The sequence below is a fragment of the Phodopus roborovskii genome, unplaced genomic scaffold (genome assembly GCF_943737965.1).
Source record: "Phodopus roborovskii unplaced genomic scaffold, PHOROB, whole genome shotgun sequence".
NCBI lineage: Eukaryota > Metazoa > Chordata > Mammalia > Rodentia > Cricetidae > Phodopus > Phodopus roborovskii.
This window is the reverse complement of record NW_026126469.1, coordinates 15,973,354-15,991,528: the sequence shown is the minus strand read 5'-3', so window position 1 is coordinate 15,991,528 and position 18,175 is coordinate 15,973,354. Positions and strand designations below refer to the sequence as shown.

The 18,175-nt window shown below is 46.7% G+C and overlaps 1 protein-coding gene across 1 annotated transcript; it reads right to left on the bottom strand.

Moving 5' to 3' along the window:
- Positions 1-5,966: 5,966 nt before the first annotated feature.
- Positions 5,967-9,044, bottom strand: Fam43a (family with sequence similarity 43 member A). Its single transcript, XM_051191284.1, has one exon. The coding sequence runs from the start codon at positions 8,140-8,142 to the stop codon at positions 6,874-6,876; it is 1,269 nt and encodes a 422-aa protein (XP_051047241.1). The 5' UTR covers positions 8,143-9,044; the 3' UTR covers positions 5,967-6,873.
- Positions 9,045-18,175: the final 9,131 nt, after the last annotated feature.

The window sequence follows — 18,175 nt, the reverse complement described above, 5'->3', positions numbered from 1 at the left end:
TCAACTACGTGGAAGTTTAAGGCTAGCCTGAGATACATAAGACTCTGTCTAAAAACAAAACCAACAATAAACAAACAAACAAACCGTCTGGTAGCCAGCCTTGGCACAAGTGTCTGTATCCCCTGAGCCATAACCTCCCCCTCTCCTTTGTTACACCTCTTTTCATATTGAAGTGGTATCCTACGCTCAGCATGTTACAAGTGTGCTTTCAGAGAGGGAGAGAGCCAGGAACAATGAAGGCCTGCGCACACTCACATGGAAACGGCCTAGGTTGCAGGTGGGCAGTAGTGTCATTTTGAGAATGGAAGGTGCTTTCACTATAATTACTCAAGGGCACTGGGTACTCGCCAGGGCTATCTTGAGCAAGCTGCAATCTGTGGCAAGTCTGACAATCCAATGCTTTGGGGGACAATGGTCTCCAGTATAACGCATCCCCAGATGGAACTGGTGGGTTTTGATCAGCTCAAGGACATATACATATACATATACATATGTATATATGTATATGTATGTGTATATATATATATATACATATATATATATATATATATATCAGAAATTGAGAGCATAATGGAGGAAAGGATGATGTGGTTTGAAGTTTTTCTTGGCAGAGGATCCACATGGAGCTCTCATTGCCCTGAGTTCTCATTGTCCATTTCACATCGAAGCCAACCACAACAGCTGGAGTATGCAGCACAGCTTGTGTTCTGTGCATCGTTCCAGCCATGCCCACCCACAGGGCACACACATGTGGACAGGCATGTGTGCACGCTTGTGTGCACACACACACTCCCCTCCCACTTTATCTTCCCAGAAGAATCCTAAGAGGGCCTGCAGGGACTCTTTTCCAATATATAATGTCTCCGAGGAAAACCTCAGATATTCCACACTTCTGTGACTCTTCAGAGTTGCTTTAAAAGAATCTGTGTGCATTTCAGAGACTTGTAAGAGGCAAATCTTTATGGGAGGAGAGAGAGAGAAGAGACAGAGAAATAGAGAGAGAGTGTGTGTGTAGGGCTTTAATTACACCAGCAATATTGATCTGGAGCAATAATCAAATACTGGTGCTGCACCCCATTACATGGAACAAATACAGATCCATCTAGAGAACACAGGGCAGTGCTAACTCCTCTGCTGTAGCTGATGGAAAACAGTTATAGAGATGGCACAGAGCCCATGTAGGCACTGAACACTTTGGTAGGAATGTCAGCCCATAAACTTCCCTTGTGTCCTGTTAATACTTACCTACAGTTTCCTACTCTTAATTCATTGTGTCCTCATCTTCACACATTTGCCCTCTTGGGCACTGGAACACAGTGCACAGAGGACTCATGTGGTGTGTAGGAGCCCCACAGAGACCCTCCAGCCAATTGTCATTTCATCTGACTATCGTAGCAGCAACCACTCTTTCCCTACACACTTTATCCAGCATTTACTCATCCACTGGTTAGGTTCCCAGCCCAATTGCAATCAAAAGAATATTCTGTCAGGTTTCAGTGTTTCCATCCCACAAGAAGAGCTGCCCCCAATGGAAAGTTGCCAAGGCAAAAGCTGTACTGTGTAGAGCCAGGGCTACAACTAGATGAAAAGCTCATCTCCTCTTTAGCTGTACCTTACAGCCTTGCCCTCAGGAACACAGCCCCACCTAGTCTGATGGATAACTTTGGACATTTGCTAGGATCTGGATCAGGGGAAGGGAATGGAAGGTTTAGGGTATGTGACTGAAGTCATGTCATCTCAACAGTGTGAACATGTCTAAAGGGGCTGACTGGTCTTGAACTGACTCTGTCAGTTCCTTCACTGACCAGCTACCTCAGACCAGTGGGCCACACAGGACATGGTGTTGTCTGTGAATCTCTTCCTGTCAAGCAGTGTGCTTTTGCCTAGGCACAAGCAGTAGAATTTGTAGAAGCAAGATACCTATCTGTTTCAAAGCCAATTCTAAATGAACCATCATCCTCTGAGCCAGAATCATCTCTCCCTAGACGTCTGAGGAAGTCACAGGAAAAATCATGGGAACCGAAGCTCAGGTACAAGAAATGGAACCAACTTCCCACTTCACCCAACATGGGGTCCTGAAACTTGATTCCTCTGCCTAGGTGGTGACATTGAGACTTTTCAGGCTCTACTTGAAGCCTGGAGTGGAGTGACGTCTTCCCTGCCTCGAGTATTTTCTGAGCACCTACTAGATTCAAACCTCTGTGCTCTGTAGAGTGAATCAGAGAAGCCTAAGACACGTGGTTGACCTTGAAGAATTCTGCCCAGCAGGAAGAATATAGATGATTAATAACCATGATGCTGTGGAAAGAACTCCTTGCTCTTGCCTTAGACCTGCTCTCCCAGGGTGGAGTCTGGCTAGACCAGCTCCCAAGGGTGAAAGAGTAGATTAAGCTGCTCTGAGAACTGCTTGCCACCCACCCACCAGCAATATTCTTCTCTGAAAGACAGGCACTTGACCCCTCTCGCCTCCAGCACTGTGCATCTTACTCATATTCGTGGACATATAGTGGTGGTATGCTCACCAACAACATAGACATTTATCAATGCTTGAAGGGTGGGGAAGCTTCCAGTTCTGCCATCCAGAGGCTGGTGAAAGCCACTTTGACTTAGGACTTGGACCCTGGGGCATTCCTGTGTGGCTTTGGCCAGGATAAACCCTTTATATTCCAGTTTCTTCATCTCTTAAATGTGGGGCCAGGGTCATGGGGGGCACTAGTGGGGGGGAATAAAATGCTAAAATTTCACAAGTAGCGATGATTGATAGTAACGTACTTGCCTTGCTGTCCCTTTAACATTTGCAAAGTCCATTTTGCTTTTGGGTAGCTGAATTTCTGAGCATCTCTGTGGAAAGATGGGAAATGAGGCCAGGACTGGGTGCAGACTGTAGCAGTAGAAACTGGGTGTACAGTGGAATAATGTATTAACAGAAGGAAGCGGGATTGGGGAGAGATAAAGAGGGAGACAGAAATGGAGCCTGTTGAAAGGGCCACTGACCATGGGAGGTGGAAATAAAGACTTTCATTGGTGCCACTGAATATCCCAAGACAGAGGGAAGAGCAGCTGCCACCTAGCTGTTCAAACCACTAAAATGGTGACTAGCCACGGCTGCTCAAGTGTGGTCACCTCAGAGCTTTAGAAAGTATCGTGGCAGGGACCTTTGGACTATGAACAGAGAGGAGCCAGTAGGAACAGGAAAAGCCCAACTCACAATAAAACCAGTTCCAGATGTGGCCCTGTCCACCAGAGCCGGGAGCATCCAGTACAGCATGCCCTGGCCCCCATCTGCCTTTGGCTGCAAGTGCTTTCCCAGGCATCTGCCGTGGCACCTGGCTCTTGCAGGCCATGTTGTCATCTAGCTCTGTTGTGCATTCCCTGTCAGCAGTTGCTGGGACTACAGATGCAGCCCACACAGAGGGAAAGGGCCTGCTGATTAAATTAGCAAACCCTATTAGAAAACAGGCCAAGTCACTCCTAATAGAATTTTTATATTTCTCGTGATCTTCAATGACTCCTGTGAGATTCTGAAACCTCCAGTGTGGTGCCAAGGTTAGATTCTTCCTAACAGTTCATTCTCTTTCAGGGGCAGAACCCTCAGACACAGCCGTGTCCCCTGGGAAGGGGGTGTGCCCTCTCAGTATACCAGAGCCTTCCTAATTTGTTTGAGAGCCACTGTGCTCCTGGCGTGGGAGTGCAGAGTGCAGGGAGAGGGCTTTCCTGACTGAGGCATATGTGCTGAGATGGATAGGTGGGGGTGGGGTGGGTGTTCTCTGAAACTATTACAGTTGAGAGTGCCTATCATGCTATCGTTTATTTTATACACCTCCCTCCTTCTCCCTCAACATATACAACACATTACAGATGCCAACATGGGATGTTTGCACTGAAAGAAGTTGACAAATGCCTGCTCCAGGGACTCCAAGCTCTCCTGCCTCCAGAAGTCACTTGAGTTCCATGTAGTCATTGCTGCATGGATGGACTGCAAAAGAATGTGCTATGTCTTGCTGCATTTAAAACACCACTCAGTTTCATACATGAAGGAGACATAGACACCTCACCTTGTAAGAAGGAAAAGGTCAATTTGATGACTAAAACCAGACTTTAGAGCTTTCTGGAGTGTTTTTTTTTTTTTTAACATGGTCTGAATTGGCTTTTATCACACCATTCCAACACCTGCAGGTACCAGAAACAAACGAAGTTTAGTTTTGTTTGCGTTAGAGACATTTCTCCTTTCTCTAATGATATCATCCCTGGAAGACAGAGATGCAACAGGAGGTGAATCATGTATCACTTCACATCTCTTCTAGAATTACATCAGCCAAGCGCCCTGAGGAGCAGTGACAACAGCCAAAACGCCAAGAAGAGAAAGAGTAAGACAAGGGCAAGGCCGCCGAGGAAGAGAGCTGGTTCTTTTTCTGCCTGCATTTTTATTTCATACTCTTCAGACCTCCCCCTTCCTGCTACTCACAAATCAAATACGAAGGGGAAAAACAAAAACTTTAAAGAGGTAATTACCCTATACTTATTGCTAGCATTGCGTTAAATGTCTTTGTCATGTCTACATGCATCACTGGTCAGAGCCAAACTTGGCACATTGTCTGGCTAACAGTGAAGGCCCCCCACTACCAAGCAGTAGCCAGTCGGGTGGGATGTGTCTTTCGTGACCTCTACTTAGACATTAAAAAAAAACGTCATTCAATGATATCTGTGAAAGGGACAAGAACTCTACCAAGTCAGAATAGAAGATTAAAAGGTGTGGCCGGTGGCCTTAAGAAGACATTGAGTATTTTAAAAACTACTTCCCGCCCCCAGCTCTTTGCTTTTCTTTGTAAAAGTTAGACTTATTGCTGAACCACTCCCATTAATTAGGAAGAAATTTTCACCCTCCCTTCCTCTCTGATTCCAGTGCATTCCAGTCTCCTTGGGCTCCTTAGGCCTGGCTGTTCAGAACATATTTATGAAGAAAACAAAGCAAAGCGGCCTCAGGACACCAGGGAAGGCTGGGAGTGAGATCCATTTCTGCAACCCAGGAAAAGAGGCCCAAAGGGGCAAAGGGAAGAATGATTGGCAGAAGGCAGTTTTGGCAGCATTGTATTACCACTCGCAGCTGATTGGGTGTAGCCCAACCTGAGACATCTGGTTGGAGTTCACAACAGAAACAAACACAGAAAGCATGAACACCCTGCAGCACACACCCCCACACCATGCCAACAGCTCCTCTGCCTTGTTCCCTGATAGGTTCCCACTGGGCCAGGCTGGGCTGTAAGGGAAGGAAACAGGCTGTTCATGCTATCTCCCCCAATCCCACCTGCACCATGACTCACTCCTGGCTATCTGGAACCTACAACTTTTCTATTTGCTTTTTTTTTTTTTTTTCCCCACAAGAGAAAAACAAAGCAGACACCACTCCACAGTGTCCCTTTTACAATGCTAGTTGGTCTCCAAGCTGCAGAGGAAAAAGTATATATTATGGTTATACTTGATCATTAGGCTGACCCCCCGAAAGGTAAGGGAAAAAAAAAAAACAGCATATATTGAGTCATTCAGTAAACAGTCATTCCCATCTAAAGAGCGTGGGCAATTGAGTTTACTCTGATCTCTCCAAAAATTAACTTAAAGAAAAAAAAAATCCTTATGCCAGCATAGTGGCTCACATCTTTGATCCCAACACTTGGGAAGCAGAAGCAAGTAGATCTCTGAGTTCAAAGGCAGCCTGGTCTATATTATGGAGTTCCAGGCCAGGTGGGGTTACAGATAGAGTCCCTGTCTCAACAGCAACAAAGCAGCAAAACCCCACACATACAATGAGAATATGAAATATGCAGACATAACACCCTGATCCAAAGCACTCTAGAAGATGGGTAATGCCGGTTCACCTTCTTTCCAAGCTCCATCAGGACCACACTATGGGAGGAGGCACAACCCCCTGCCACCTCTCCACCAGTCACCTTCAGCACATTTTCAGAGGCTGTTCTGGCAGCTTTTCCTCTTTATTCTCACCCCACTGACATGCAAACAGAACCAAAACAATGCTGCTCAAAAAATAACAAAATGTTTTATACACATTTCTGTATATACAACTGAACAACATTTTACAGCTGTCTTTTGCACAGCAAAAGATATATAAACATTCAGCTCCAAGAACAACAGTTATGTACAAAAAAAAAAAAGTCAAAAGTACTTCACAAAGGTGCAAAAATATTTTACACAGCATCATGGAGTATGTATGCTCTTTGGGACAGGAGGAAGGCGTGTATTTCTAAAAGAAAATTCCTTTTTTTAAGATATTAGATGTCTTTAACTGTAAACAAAACACAACTTCCATACCTTGCCCTCCCCAGTACAATTATTTGAGAAATTTGGCATACTTTCAAGAGTTTTGAGTCTGAGGTAAACAGCCCAAGCTCTCAAATCCAAAAGAACTGGGGGCAGGTAAGCTAGTGCCAGCAAAGCCTCCAATATGACTTTGTTAATGAGATATTGATGACAGAAAGAGGCCTCCCAGACAAGGGGTCTGGAGAGGAAGTTACCCCTCCTTCCCAAGCCCCAGCTGCCTCACAAACAGGAAACTGGCTGCTGAGCACCTCTAGCCTGCCCTTGGCCTTTTCCAACTTCAGCCCCCTTTCCCTTTCCCTCTTCCGAATCCTCACCCACCTCGGAGGGCCTGTCTATCTTTCGATTGTAGCGCCTCGCTCTCCTGAACCATCTCAAAGCCAAAAGTGCTGGAGCAAATTGGGAGAGACACAGCCCCCGGGAACTCCAGACTCAGGTCTGGACCTCAGGTGCATAAATTTCCCTTTCCTGGAGGTTAGGGGGAGTAGTACTACGGCTGGGGAGCCACTGTGGGGTGCCAGGCGCACGGAGTTTTCTGGGAGCTTAGCCGGAGTAGGGCTCATCTGGGCTGGTGCTCTCTCCTGACGGGTTGCTAGAGGTGGCGGAGGCGGCATCCAGGCCTCCGCCCTCGATGGAGCTCTCACTGCCCGTGCTCTCGCCCGACAGCAGGCGTGTCACCCTTAAATCGGACTCCAGGGTGCGCACATCATTGCCAAAACTAAGGTCGCCCAGATCACTAATAAGCTGCGACAGCTGGGCCTTCATGTCGGAGGCACAGCCGGGCAAAGGCGGTGATGTTCCAGAGCTGGGACCCAGCGAGACTTCGCTGCCCCCCAACGCCTCCTCGTGGCCATTCTCCAGCGGGTCCAGCAAGTCCCCACATTCCAAGTGCATAGCCACAACCAGCGCCCTCTGCGCCTCAGCTTCTTCCTCTGCGGGGTCCCCATCCCCCACACGGTCCTCTTCTTCCTCCTCCTCCAGGCAGCCCTCGAGGTGCTCCTCTTCTTCCTCCTGCAGCTCCTCCTCCTGCTGTTCCCCGAGCAAGTCCTCGGTGATAGAGCCTAGCTTGGGAGCGCTCCGACTGCGCTCCACTGGCGGCTTGTAACAGCAAGGTCCGTGCAAGAGCAGCTTACGCAGCGGCACTAGCGGGATGGTGTGTGCACCCACCAGCTCCTGCTGCTGGTGACGCGCATCGTCCCGCCGCTTTAGACGTTTAAACTCTGCCAGAGCGTTAGCAGACGTCTGGTAGAGCAGTAGGGCCATGGCCTGAGCCTTCTCTGGCTTGGACACCAGCACTGCGTGGCAGCGTAGCATAACCGCCTTGTGCTTCAGCTCATGCCGGTACACCCAGGCGAAGACTTTGGGCAGCCGCGCGTCTGCCACACAGTAGGTGACGCGGTGCAGCAGATATAGGTGGCCCGGGCGCCGCAGCGCTCGCTCCTCGGCGTGCACCATGCGGATGCCTTGAGCGCTCACCGTCAGCTTCATCTTCGTGCCTTGACGGCCTGCCTCGCTCTTGCTCCAGATCTTGCCCACCGCTAGGTCCGTGCAACCGTCGCCGCGAGCCTGGATGGTGGTAGCATTACCCAGGTAGAGCACGGTGTAAGTGGGGTCCTCACTGGTGATGTGCAGCTTCTTGCGCTTGGAACGGAACATGCTGCCCACCCGGCTGAGCGCGCCTTCCGGGCAGGCCCTAGCCAAGGAGCTAAGTGCAGAGTAGTGCAGGCTCACAGCGTAGCCCTTCGGCTTGGACGCCTGCCGCGGTGGCGCCTCGGCCAGCAGCTCGAACTTGTGCTTCTTCCAAGGCAGCATCTCCGGAGGACGCCCGGGAGAGGCTGGGCGGCGGCGGCCGAGCGCGGGGTGCGAACCCCGCAGGGCCACCAGCCCCGGCTGCGCTTGGCCCGGGCAAGCCCGGAAAATAAAACTCTAGCTGGGAGCACAGCGGGGACAGGGAGAGATGGAGGCAGCAGGGGCCAGATAGTGCTTGAGAACCCCGCAGCGAGTCGGGGAGAGGGGTATAGAATATTAGAAAAAGAAAAATATATTCAGCTTTGAGTGTGCGGGGATGGGGGATAGGAAGAGACAGAGAGATTTTTTTTAACAGAAGCCTAGATGAGGAGGACCAGTACAAAAGTCTCAGACAAGCAACAAAATAAAAGAGAGAGGTGTGGAAAATATTTTAGAAAAAAAACGTATGAGTACGTGCAAATAAATAGAAGCGGGGGCGGGGGGCTCGGCCAAAGCACCCGGGGTGGTGAGAGAATAAGCAGGAACTCTTCTTCAGCGAACGTGACACACACACAAGTCCTGGACCAGGGCCAGGAGCCGCGGAAACTACAGCAGTGCGCTCAGGAGCCGGTGTTCCCCACCCTCAGTGGGTGCGGGAGAGGGCGAGCCCCTCGACTGGGCTGGTCCTGGAATAAGCAAGCAGCTTGCCCTAAGTGCGTTCCGAATGGTCCGGCTGGCCGCGGCGGGCCAGGCACAGGAGTCCCGCGGCTCACTGCATCCTCGCTCCGAGGGGACACCGGGGACTCGCGCTCGGCCGGCTTGGCCAGGGTAGCGCGGGGCTCCGAGGGCAGTACGCGCGCATCGTCAGCTCCGGGGACTGCCGCTACCTCATTGCTTCCCTCCGGGGGCGTCCGACTCCGCTTCGGGGTTCTCGGCGGTCTGCAGCGCGCCCTCTGTGGTCGTGCGCGCGGTGGCCAGCTTGCCCGCCTCACTCACATCATTGCCGTCCGGGAGGAAGATCTCGGGTTAATATAGGCTGGCGCGAACCATTCGCCGCGCGGACAGGGGAGGAGCACCAAGAGGATCCACAGGGCTGCGACGCCGGACGCATTTCTGGCCTCTTAAAGGGGCCCGGTTACAAGCACTAGTCCAAAGAAAGGGAAGACTAGTCCAATTAGGCAATCATGTCCCAAATTTACCGGCATCTCTTTTATGTTTAGAAACCACAAAGACCTGGAGTTACCCGGCAGCAAAAGGAACTTAAACTTTGACACTCCACCCTAGGGTAAATTGCAACTCACTGAATAAATGTATGTCTAGATCGAAACTTCTGGAGGAGGTGGTGGAAGATGAGATTATAGACTCTAATTTCCTGAACAAAAAAAGTTGAGGTTTTATCCTTGGGTGACAACTTCAAGAGAATTTGCAGGCTCTGTTCTCGATTATTCTTTAATAATCGTCTATTAAAGAAAACACAAGAGTCAAGGACTTAGTTGTCTTGGTGCATCTATCTTCAGGTGGACTACAGGTAGAAAGATGACTGGAGTGAACAATATTGAACACAATAGTGAGTGGGCGATAAGGTATGGGCTTTCAATTCCTACCCCCGACCCAATAATACCCTCGCTTGCCAGAGACCTTCAGAGTGTGGGGCACCACTTTTTTGAGATATATGACATTTCTAGATAAGGCTGTGTTGCTGTTTGTAGACCCATCGGTTTTATTAAATCACTCATACACTTTGGATGAGAATTTTTAGGGAAAATTCAAATGTGCTAACTGAACAGTATGGGATTTGTTTTGTTTTCCTTTTTTTTTTTTTTTTTTTTTTTTTTTTTTTTGGTCCTTTGTGACAGGATCTTGCCTTCTAGATCAGGCTCGCCTCAAACTTGGACCCTCTTGCCTTCAAGTCTGGAATCACAGGCATGCATAACCATGCCTGGCTCTGGACAAGATACTTTTAGTAGCTCACCAGCTTGCCCCTCTGCCAGTAAGTTATTTGTGAACCCTTGAAACAACCTGTGTAGCACTAAGGGCCATTCAGCCCAAGCAAAATGCCTTCTATTCAATGGATGAGACATGTGAGTGAACCCAAAGTCCTCTGAGAATCCAGGAGAAGACAGAGTTCACTGTGACTAAGAAAATCAAAAAGACTCACGGAGGGGTGATGTTTGAAAGACGATTTCACCAAACAGGAGGAGAACTGGAGGGCTTCCTGAGAGTAGAGGATGACAAAATTACAGAATGAAGATGCAAGCACTTGTATAAGATAAGAAGAGTCAATGATGATAACAATAAAAGAATGTTTCCTTATCAAAGAATTTTCCTGACAATGGATTAAAAACCCTTCTACTCCAGTGGAACAGCGGTCCTCAACCTTCCTAATGCTGCCGCCATTTGATACAGTTCCACATGTTGTGATTGACCCCAACAATAAAATTATTTCTGTTGCTACTTCATAACTAATTTTGGTAGTTTATGAATTGTGATATAAATATCTGATATGTAGAATGGTCTTAGGTGACCCCTGTGAAAGGGTTATTTCACACCCTCCTCCAACACCCCTCGAAAGGGGTCATGCCCCACAGGTTGAAAACTGCAGCTCTGGAGAAAGGAATGGCCCTTGCATGGATGACTGGGCCTGTGAAACCTCTTAACTAGGTTCCTACTGCCTTACTTCCTGGCATGTGGATGGGTTATTGGTGGGGGGGAGATTCCAGACACCTCTATGGAATGGACTACAACTATAATAAAGCATCAAGCCATCACAATTTTTCTTTTCTGCTGAAATGGCTGGAATACCATGCAGTGACAATCATGCTAATTTACAATCCAAAGGACAAAATAATTCTAGAGGAAGCCTACTGACATAGACTCAGCTGAGTGACCTTTTCCTGACTGACCTATAATCCCAAAGTCTGAATTCTAAAGTAGACACACACACACACACACACACACACACACACACACACACACGTAAGCATTTCCACATGGCTGGGACATCTAGGGGCCAGAAGGGCTTGGGGATGGAAGAAGAGGACCAAGACTAGTCTCACAGCCCTGGAGGCACAGCCATGAGCCGAGAAACCACAGAGATGGTAACAGGGAAGCATCCACTGGCCACCACAGGTCTTGGTAGCAGCCAGAGTGTCAGTGTCAGATGTACAGGCTGTGCCATGCCTACCTACCTATTTAATAAGCTTCTTTCGATCTTGGGAGGGCAGAAAGGTTCTAGGCTAATGAGAGCATCCCATGTGTGTGTGAGTCATGTCCTGGGCTTGTGCTCTAAGACCCAGGAGAGAACCCTGGCTATCTAGCTCCTCCGGGCTTGGACCTGGGCCCGCTTCTGGGGTCTGCCTACCTTGCCTTCTGGAGAACCTGGCCGCTCTTGCTGAAAGCACCCATCACAACCAAGCTACACCTCCTCGGTGGGAGAGAGGAATAGGAGACTGGCTAGCTTGGGATACATTGTAACATCTGAGATCCAGGTCAGCTGTAGGAAAGAGAGTAAGTACCTCTGAGAAGCCATTGAGAAACCGGTTAGACACTACTGCTACACTTTTAATGACATTGCTCCATCTACTGGTGGTAGACCAAAGTGCCATTTTCTCCTAAAGTTGGCCGAGCCAGTGGTTGAATCAATTGAGCCAAGGCACAGGTGGAGGAAGGTAACACTGCCCCCAGGAGTGCCAGGCTCCAGTTTGGCATCTGAGAACCAGCCTTTTATCCCCTGGAGGACTCTGGATGGGCTTTCAGTCACTTTGTGTTTTGTATAATGTTCCTCCATCAATATCCTTCTCCCCTGATGGATGACCCACTAAATGGATATTGACTTCAAGGGAGACAATGCTGAATCTAGAATCTTCAAGTCCTTCGAAAAATATTTGTTGAGAGTCTGCTGTGGTGATGATGTTTCTGGGAACAAAGCAGTCTGGAGTGTTTCCTTTCCTGGGAGTCATAGCCCTTGGAGAGGCAGATAACCAGCTAGTGATAAGTCACTGGAGAACAGGTAGCAGGACTAGGAGTGAAAGTAGCTGTTTTTAAAGCAAGAACATTGAAAACCTGAGGGATCCAGGCACTCAGAGAGATGAGATGAACACTGGCCTGCACCCGCCAGTAAAGTTGACCTGTGTGGCTGTTGAGCACCCAGAGGCCATTGGCTCAAGTTGAAGTAAGCCACAAGCATGCTTTTGATGACTTAGTAAGACAAAAAGTTGAAATAATTTTATGTAAATTTTATGCTGAATAACAATATTTAGGACACAATGAGTTAAATAGAATACATTGCATTAAAATGAGCTTTCCCTGTTTCCCCTTCCTTCCTTACTGTGGCTAAAGGATTACCCAGGGCAGTGTTGTCCTAAGCAAAAGGCATCACTCACATGAGGGCCTTTAGGTTTTGTAATAAGCTAAACTGGTTCAAGGACTTCCAAGCTTTTTTGTTCCATTCCATAATTCTAACCTCTTACTCTTCCAGCCCTTTGTCCTTGACTTCTGTCACGTCAGTTTCAACCTTCCCATGGTCCCTGCCACCTTCACTAGCATTAATGAGAGGCCACTGCTGCCCTCGGAGGAGGCTAGTTTGTGTGGGACACCAGTTACTTTCCACCGTATAATATTACTATGAAAGAGACATGGCCCTCGGATCTTTTTCCAGCTTCATGTCTCACCACAAGATTTCTCTGTCATGTGTAGGCTCTCACATATGCCATCTGCCATGACATGATGCAGCCAAAGGACTTCTTGGCAGAGCTAGTGCCATGTTGTTTAGATTTTAGGTTTCCTAAACTGTGAGCTCAATAAACCATTTTCTTTCTAAGTAGCTAGCTTTATGTGTTTTGTTTTAGCAACGGGAAACCACATATAATTGTCTCTCTAGTGTAGCCAACCAGAGCTGATCTGATGCTTCCCCAACAATAGGAGGCAGTTAGAGAGACCTTGACTCATGTCCCAACCCAGCTAACTACAAACAGCGTATCCATGCAATGCTCCCTCTTTCCTGTACATCCATGCATATATCCTCTCTTTTCTGTACATCCATGCAATGCCCCCTCTTTCTTGTAGATTCATGCACATGCCCCTTCTTTCCTGTACATCCATGCAATGCCCTCTCTTTCCTCACAGCTCAGCAGTCTCTCTTTTGACCCGTCTCCCTCGGAGCTATCTGTATAGTTACCACACCACAGCTCTGGCCTTGTGCCTCTTCCTAGTTTTAACCCTGAAGTGGCTTTCCACAAACTCTAGATGCAGCTCTACAGTACGACACAACTAACCTTCTGATGTCAGGCCCCTACCTAGCTGCCTAGCCTCCTTCACCTTTCCTAGCATCACAATCTATGCTAAGGATGAAGGGTGGCTTGCCTTTCCCCTCAGGCTCCTATGGCTGCTGCTTCTGTTCCTTCCATCTAATGAAATGGCTCTTGTGGATTTCCCTGGCTGGTCCCTAATTTGTCCTCCTCCACCACGACGACCCTCCTCCCACTCCCCTTCCTCCTCTCTCTTTCTCCCTCCTGCTCTTCTGTGTTGGGAACTAAGAGCCATGCTATACAGAAGCACTCGCTGCCTTTCAGCTCCAGCTCAGATGCTTTCTTTTGCAGGGAACAGTCTGTCTCCTGAGCTCTTCAACCTCAGCCATGCCCTTTGTTATAGCTCTTGCCTGGTTAACTCATCTTGTTGACTTTCCACTTTCACCAGGGCAATCTCTTTGGCTGCAAGCTCAGGCCTGCTACCAAGGGGCAGCAAGTGGATATTTTCACAGTAACAGCTCTTCCTCAAGCATACACTGCCATAATATAGTCAAGTCCCTCTGCTTTTACAGTAACTGAGGCCCAGAGAGCGCATGTGCATGACCAGAGAGCAGTTTAATGGCCAAGCCAGGAAATCTCGATTTCAGGCCCCTTACGTCTGCTACCTATAAGGCTAAGGCTTTTAGAAATGTGTGTATAGAATCCATTCATGACACTCTGAGAAAGTCTATGTTTTAGGGATCTTTGGTTCATTTTGTCAGCTAGGCTCAGGCAGCCTGCACAAGCCAAACATAGTTCTCTCCATTTACTGGCCCCATGATGCACACATTTAACCCCAGTACTCTGTAGGCTGAGGCAGGCAGATCTCTGTGAGTTTGAGGCCAGCCTGATCTACAAAGCAAGTTCAAGGACAGCCAGAGATACACAGAGAAACCTGTCTCAGAAAAAAAAAGAAAGAAAGAAAAGAAAATAAGAAAGGAAGGAAGGAAAGAAGGAAGGAAGGAAGGAAGGAAGGAAGGAAGGAAGGAAGGAAGGAAGGAAGATTACAATTACACTTAGGCCTGGTGGGTTGGTACACACCTTTAATCCTAGCACTCAGGTATCCAGAGTTCAAGGCCAGCCTGGTCTACATGGTTCCTTCCAGGACAGCCAGAGATACATAGAAAGACCCTGTCTCAAAAACAAAACAAAGAAAAAATATTATACTTAGGTACATGAAAGTATGATAACCATGGAATTCTTTTGTTCTATTTACTAACTTTGACCTTTTCAGTATTTTTAACTTCAAAAATAATATCTGCCTGGATCCATTTCTCTGGAAATACTAAAAAGTAAAACTGAAGCTAAATATATAGAGGTACTTGAAGATTTTCAAATGGAAAATGAAGAACACTACTAACTAAGCAAGCCTGTATTTTACTTGTCTTTTGTTTTTTAAATCCCCCCCTCCTCTTCGAAACAGGGTTTCTCTGTGGCTTTGGAAGCTGTCCTGGAACTAGCTCTTGTAGACCAGGCTGGCCTCAAACTCACAAAGATCTGCCTCCTGAGTTCTGGGATTAAAGGCGTGCACCACCACTGCACAGTTTAACTTCTCTCTTACAAGTGGACTTGGCACACATTTAGCTACACCGTGTCAAGAACTAACGTGCTGGGCGGTGGTGCGTGGCAGGCAGATCTTGGTGATTTCTAGACCAGCCTAGTCTACAGAGAGAGTTCCAGGACAACAGCCAGTACTATTTCACAGAGAAACTCTGTCTCAAAAAACAATAATAATAATAGTAATAAATTTAAAAGCACAATTTTTAGTATTATTTTTAAAAGAACTAACAGCATAATGGCTATTCAATGTAAAGATTAATTCAACTGGCTTCTATGCACTTGATACTGGGAGATATATGTGACCATATCCTTTGGAAGTTCATAGTTCCATATTCACTGATAAGGAGAGGGCTTGAAGAGGTGGCTTTCAGTATGCTTAGGATCTACCTGATGATTCATTCTGTGGCCCCCATTGGGCTATGTAACCCTGGATGATTGTCTGATGCTGACTCTCAAGGGGCTAATGGTCAATAAATTGATGGAGGAAATAAATGAACAAGTAGGAATAACCTAGGACTTCCTATCTGCTAATTTTTGATTTGGTGATTACTAAACCTATATCTATATCATTTAACTTTAGTTAAACTATTCTACACTTTCTGCAACTTTTAGGTGCAGAACAATATTGATGTCCTTCTTATCTGACTGTTGTGAAGGGAAAAGTTAATTTTAAAGTCGTTTGTGAGCAAGACCATAGATACTTCACATGTAATAGTTGAAGTTTTACAAACCCATAGGTGTAAGAGCTGACAAGATGATTCAGGAGTAGAGACACTTGGTGCACAAACCTAGTGACCTGAATTGAATCCTCAGAACTTCTGTAAAAGGGGGAGGAAAAGGCCTACTCCAAAACATTGTTCTCTACTCACCACAGGAGTGCCATGGCACACACATGCATGTACCAATAATAAATGCTTAAGTTATTTTTTAGATCCATAGGCCTAGGCATATATAAAATTCATAGAGGATCCTAAAGCTGCTGTTTACTTTAGGAGACATAATCAAAACAAGAGCCTCTTGGTACTTTTCCATGCTTGTTCAACTTACACAAGCAGGCAACCAATGTTTAATTGCAATGACTGGATCATTAATAATAACACCAATAAATGTGTGCAAAATTATTTAAACTCACTGGCATGTGAGAACCCACCCTATTCCAATAAAGATAAACTTAGAACGACTTATAATAGGAGGGAGTTCCCCCGCTGATTCATTGACACTTACAGAGATGACCAGACTTTAATTTTCACAACTCTCAGGCTTACAAAAACTGCTTTACTATTCCTGAATAAGAGGTGTAGAAAGTGAGAGATGGAAGGGATAGGGCTCTACCTAGGGAAAATGTCAGCCAGTGACACATTTGGGGCAAAGAGGTAATAAAACTAAACTACAAGCCAAACTGCTTTCTTTCTCCCTCCCCTGACAGATGTGGAACTCAGCAGCTCAGCTGTGTAGAGCTGGGTTGCGGAAAGCTATTCCAAGATTTGTTCCTGGGTGTGAGTATCAGGGCTTGCAATTACCTATTATGCAACACCATGAATGAGGAGCACTCCCTGTGCTGCTATTTGGAAGGATACAGACTTCCAACCCAAAACCAATGCAGCCTTCTCCAGGAATCAGCTCTCAGAAAATCCTGGTTTCCATGGAAGGATTTAGCTCTGGGAATTGGGAGGATCTAACAAGTCTTCAGATGGAAGTCTGGTAGATGAGCATTTCCGGTGCCATGACAAAGCAATGGTGGGAGTTTGGCTGGGCTGTGTTGTTCCCTAAAGCGTGTGGGTGGAATAGCTCCTGCAGTCAGAGGGCAGGGACCTGGGCTGATTCATCACTGCAACCCCCTCCTTCTGGCAGCAGCCAGCACCTTATTCAGTCCTTCATCACCATGATCATCTCTCCTCTTATACTTGTACTTTGTTCTCTTGAGTCTGGCTCCTATGCTCTTGCTTCATCAGCACCCTCAATTACTTACCTCTCTGCCCTCATCCCTGAACAATTATCTAGCTGGGTTCTCAAGTATATTGCTCAGTTGGGCTGTGTGTGTGTGTGTGTGTGTGTGTGTGTGTGTGTGGTGGAGGGGGTGGGGTGGGATTCAGCTGTGCCAAACTGGTACCTCCACAAAGTACTGAACAATGATCTTGAAGAATTATATATTATTATTTACATTTGAAAAACACAAATTGTGACCACCATTCTGCTTGTTTTGTTTTGAGACAGTGTCTCGTGATGTAGTACTGGCTGCCCCTGGTATTCTCTGCAGACCAGGCTGTACTGGAACTCCTCAAACCCTCTCCTGACTCCCTAATGCTGGGATTAAAGGCATGCATCACATTAAATGCATAATGACCATTCTTATTCCTGTTAGCCAGGCTGTACTTGAACTCCTCAAACCCTCTCTCTCTGACTCCCTAATGCTGGGATTAAAGGCATGCATCACATTAAATGCATGATGACCATTCTTATTCCTGTTAGCCAGATAAGAAAACTGAGACTCAATTTTCTGAGTATTGTGTTGAGAGTGGACTCTTAGAATAGGCTGTGCTTTATTTTTTATCTGATGGAATAGATGCTGCTAATTAGTCTTACAATGTTGACACTCTATTGACAGTCCCCAACCAATTTTGATTAAATTTTCACTTTGGTTTATCCTCTCAAGATATTTTAGAGCCCTTAAAAGAGTGGCATTAGGGCTGGAGAGCTGGTTCAGCACTTAAAAAGTTAGGCTCACAACCAAAAATATAAGAGCAAGGTTAGAAACCCAAAATGGCTGAGTATGGTGGTAAGTGCCCAATCACTTGGGAGGCAGAAGCAGGAAGTTCTGAGTTTGAGGCTACCCTAGATTATGAACAAAACAAACAAACAAACAAAAAACAAGTGTTCACTTTTTCAAAAGCCCTGGAAAAGGAAACTAAGGTGAAGCATTGAGTTATCTGCTAAACTCTAGGAATGAGATGACCATTTTCTCTACACTGTCTATTATTGTTGCCTTTATTAAAAGGCATAATCCTTTTCCTTTCCTTTCGTTAGAGCTATTGCTAACAATGCCAGAGCTCTGTCTAATTCTGTCAGGATGTCTTCTCCCTGACTTCTTCATGGAAATTGTGTTGAGAGATTTTACAGGCATGCTTCTAAATTAGAAAATAGAGCAATCATGGTCTTCTCAGAGAAAACATTCCTTCTCTGGTCTGTTGGCACTGCCTTTTCCATTGCCTTTCAAACCACTGCTGGGTTTGTCAGCTCCCCGAAGTTCACTCCACTCAAGGAAGAGTCTAGTG

Coding starts and splice junctions, on each gene's coding strand:
- Fam43a (XM_051191284.1), bottom strand. CDS start 8,142: ATGCTGCCTTGGAAGAAGCACAAGTTCGAGCTGCTGGCCGAGGCGCCA.